Source organism: Nycticebus coucang, chromosome 1 (assembly GCF_027406575.1).
Source record: "Nycticebus coucang isolate mNycCou1 chromosome 1, mNycCou1.pri, whole genome shotgun sequence".
Classification (NCBI taxonomy): domain Eukaryota; kingdom Metazoa; phylum Chordata; class Mammalia; order Primates; family Lorisidae; genus Nycticebus; species Nycticebus coucang.
In genome coordinates this window covers 166,093,217-166,097,646 of record NC_069780.1, presented here as the reverse complement: position 1 = coordinate 166,097,646, position 4,430 = coordinate 166,093,217, and the positions used below count along the sequence as shown (strand labels likewise).

General features: G+C 41.8%; 1 protein-coding gene across 1 annotated transcript; it reads right to left on the bottom strand.

Moving 5' to 3' along the window:
* Positions 1-660: 660 nt before the first annotated feature.
* Positions 661-2,156, bottom strand: LOC128586370 (1-acylglycerol-3-phosphate O-acyltransferase ABHD5-like). Its single transcript, XM_053592133.1, has one exon. The coding sequence runs from the start codon at positions 1,977-1,979 to the stop codon at positions 1,104-1,106; it is 876 nt and encodes a 291-aa protein (XP_053448108.1). The 5' UTR covers positions 1,980-2,156; the 3' UTR covers positions 661-1,103.
* Positions 2,157-4,430: the final 2,274 nt, after the last annotated feature.

The window sequence follows — 4,430 nt, the reverse complement described above, 5'->3', positions numbered from 1 at the left end:
TAATCCAGTTTTAGCACCCGTCTATAAAAGTTAAATGTTAATGAAAATATGATATGACTTGGCTTACTGGAAGGTAACAGTCTTAATATCCCGTTAAGTGAAGAAATCTGTTCTATTTACTACATCCTGGTTCATGGAAAAGAATAGTATTATTGGGAGGAATAAAAGGCAGACTTTTAGTTAAGGCTTTTCAGTACTTGAATCACTTAAGTATTAACATTACGTTTCCTTAGAAGTACAGAATTATATCACACATAGAAGTTTCCAAGGGGTTATGTTATTGCAGATTGTACATGTCATGATGGACCAATTTAAAAATTTGAACAAAGTTTTGTGGTCTTAAATATAAAAAAGAAACTCAGAAAAATTAATGCTAGTGATTGACTCATTCTTTTAACCAAAAATCTGTCTTGTCTCTCCATTTCAAAAACAGTGAAATATTCTGAACTGATAATTTTTACATTAAAAACAGATTAACTATATCAGTTATTAGACATGATAAATATATGCAAATAAAGTGCATCTTTACAGTATATAATAAACCCAGAAATCTCTTCTTTAAATTGGCCATATAGGTTGTAATATAAAAAGTACCCAACTACCAAAGTTAGATAAAAATGAAAAAAGTTCTCAGCTGAAAAATTACAATTTTTCAGTACATCAGAGGGACAAATAACCTTTTATTTAAAGCTATTAAATGTGGCGACTCTTAATGTATTTCAATTTTGTGTAGGAGAAAGGAAAGTCATTCTTCTAGAAGGCACTAACTGGTTTAAATGTGCAAGCGACTTCATAAAGAAAACATGTGCAGAGTATAGTCAGGAAGCTGCCTGTTTCTTATGTTGCATCCTTGCTCTTCATAGTAGACTATAAATTATTACTAAAGAACTGTATCAATCACCAGGTTTTCCCAAAACAGCTTCAGGGTCTTCAGTCCACAGTGTCACAGATCTCCTTTACTTTCTGATTGAACTCTTCTGGTTGATCTGCATATACATAATGCCCTGCTCCAAGAATAGCTATCGTCTTCACGTATGAATGTGGTCGTAATGACTGGATGCTGGTGCCAGAATTGCCATCTATGCAGGATCAGGCACCAAAGATCACTGAAATTGGAATGTCAGGATGCATTTTACCAATTCGCTGGAGCATTGGCCTCTTTGCCCATCCATAGGAATAGTCATATTCTTGAAAGCTGTCTCACCACTTGGAGTCTGCACGTTACAGTGGTAGATGTATTCCGTCACAGTATCGTCTTCAAACATTGAAGAATACTTCCATTTGAAATCAGGCCTTAAACGCTGCACTAGACTTAAACCAAAGGGTCCTGCAATCCTGAGGTCAGCTAAAGGGTTAAAGGGAGTCAATGCTGCTCCCAAAGCTCTGATCCAAACTGGAATTGGCCTGTCTTGATCAGCAAGATCCGGTCGTTCAGGAAAACCCCAAGGCTCCACTAAAATGAGAAGACTGACCCTTAACGGGTACTTCAGCGAGTAAGCAGCAGCCAGGAAGCCACCTAGGTTGTGCCCAAGCAAGATCACTTTGTCCAACCCTAGGGCACATCTCCATTCTTCAATAGATTCCACGAACTGATTCTTCACTTCCTCTGCATCACTGTCAAACCTGGGTCTACTACTGCGTCCAAAGCCCAACAGGTCAAAAGCATAGACGGGCCTATCAGTGCACAGATCTCCAAAATTCAGTGCACAGAGTCCAACACCTCCTCCAAAACCATGCAGGAGGACACGTGGAGTCTTATTTGATATATTATGCGAGAACTTCAGTGTCCATATTTTATTTCCATTATATATACAAACAGGTTCTTTTTTGTATGCGCAAGGGACACATTTTAAAATTTTCTCTTCAGCTTCTTTAAGGTGTGACATAGATGTAGGGCACCACGTGGGGAGCCAGCCAGTTAGCCATCCTGACCTCTCCCCGGTGTCTGTCGAGTCCACCTCCTCCTCCTGGGCCGCCATCGCCGGAACGTGCCTCCAAGCCGGCTGACAGGCCAACTGGATGTTTCTCTTTTCTAATAAATTGTAAGCTCCATGAGACCAAGAACTGGATATGTCTTGTCACTGTTGTATCTCCAAACCCTAAGACAGTATCCAGCACATAGCACAAACTTAATAAATATGGTGGACTAAATGCATAAATAAACCTCTCTGCATCTCAGTTTCCCCACTTATCAAATAGGATAAAACAATATTTATCTCAAGAAGTATGCATGTGGGAATTAAATGAAATTACACGTACAAAGCACATAACACAGTAGATGTCAATAACCTCAACTGTCTGTTCAGTCTATATTCATGGTTTTAATCACCCTTTACGTCCTAGAGAAAATTTGCATTCTTCAAGTTGCCTACACCTGATCTCAGAAATATAACTATCTTTCTATTTCCTTAAAAATGTCTACATAGGATGCCACATCCTTCTCTCTGGCAAAGACCTGTATTTCCCAATCCTTTGTTAGTCAATAATTATGTTTTAATCATCAACATATGTTAGATATGCAACTACACTACTCACACATTTCTTTGATATCCCAAAATAAAAAATTCTTGCATAGAACCATCAGAGTCGTTTTCAAGAGTCATTTATTCTCTTTCCCCGGCCCTGCGTGTGTGTGTGTCAGTTTAGGACATGAGAAAGTTTTCAAGGTACAAAGAGTTAGCTAGTTCATTCCACACTCACTGAGGACTCCCCAGTGCCAGCTAGCTGTTGAGACAGAGACACAAAGCCAAATGAGACATAAGCTGTGCCCTTTGGCAGTTCCCAGTCTGTGGGTAGGAGCAGGCCCATAACCAAGTAATCATTCCACATGTAAGCAAACAGACCAACAGCAACAAATGCAGGGTAGAGCCTCGGGCTCCCAGAGGGGGGAGCCAGAGAACAACCTAGGGAGACCTCAAAATGGCCCCTATCAGCAGGCTCATTCTATTAATAACAAGACTTTTTGCTACACCTCCTGCCCATTTGCTCCCATCCTGACCTCTGTGAAGATGGAGAACAGTTCATCAGCATCTTCCTGATAATAACTGCCTCAATCCATCATAAAATCCAGCTCTAATGAACACAGAAGTCCCCAAGGACCCGGTCCTTGTCTGAATATTTCATTGTCACAGAAGTCGACAAGACAGGACTTGGAATCTGCCCAGTAGAGCTAACAGGGGATTTCTAAGCACTAACTATTTTATGCTTTCATAAATCAGCGCTGTGTAGGTGGTCATGCAAATCCATCCCTCTCTTGGTTTCTTCTGAGGTCTACTTTAACCTCTGACTTGGTTTGCAGCCCTCACGGCACTTCATTTTGTATCTTGGAAAAGCAGAGCCCAGCTGAAATTCAGAATCATTACTAGATGGAGAAGGAGGAGAAGAAGGAGAAAAGGAGGAGGAAGGGAGCATTAAGAGGAGGAGGGGAAGGAGAAATTGTAAGCGCACTAAAATCTCACTTTTCTGTTTTGCTAGTGAGAAGGAACACATTTCTTGCTGCTCTGAGCATGCTTTCAGAAAGAGGCACATGGAGGAATCCTTTGCCAGAGACAGCCTTAAGAACAGGTGGTATAACAGTCCTCTAACAGCTGCGAGCCGGGTGCTCAGAAAGGCGTCTTTGACCAATTCCCTCTCCCATAAGCCCTGCTCTAGATCCCAGAGTCGCCACCATGGACAGCCTCCTGAGATACAGAGCACTATTATCAAGGAAGTAACCTTATTCTTCAGTTCACACTGTCACATTTCTGATAACTACTGACTACCACCCAGACCACACCCAGGGGCTGTGAAACAGACTTGGTAAAATATGAACAGCAGAAGTAGTTGGAGTATGGAGCACCCTCAGCTCAGATAGGGTGGGGGAACAAGAGCCCTGGGACCTGGAGGAGTTCATTAGCTTGCTAGGGTTAACATAACAGGGTACCATAGATGGGATGGTACATCTTTAGGGACCATACTCTGTCCACCACATACCCCAATTGCTTTGGTAGCAGGCATAACCTTTTTTCTCACAATTTTAGAGGCCAGAAGTCCCACGATCAGGTTGGGTTCAAGTGGGGTCACTCTCCTTGGCTTGTCAGTGGCCGTCTTTACATGGTCCTTCCTGTGTGTGTGTCTGTGCCCTAATTTCTTCTTCTTATAGGGATACTGGTCACATTGGATTAGAGTTCACCCTAATGACCTCATGTAACTTTAATCATCTCTTTAAAGGTCCTATCTCCAAATTTCAAAGTGCTGGGGGTTAGGATCTCAACACCATGTATTCAGCCCATAACGAGGAGTAAAAAGGGAAATGTGGTGAAGAGGAAAGGAAGGATGCTTCACAGAATCTACCGGTGTAGGCGATAAAATGGGTTTGATGGTGGAAGGCTGAGAGGCCAGGGTCTCTGCTGATGGCTTCCATGCCTAATTATCTAACTATCTCTTCTCTC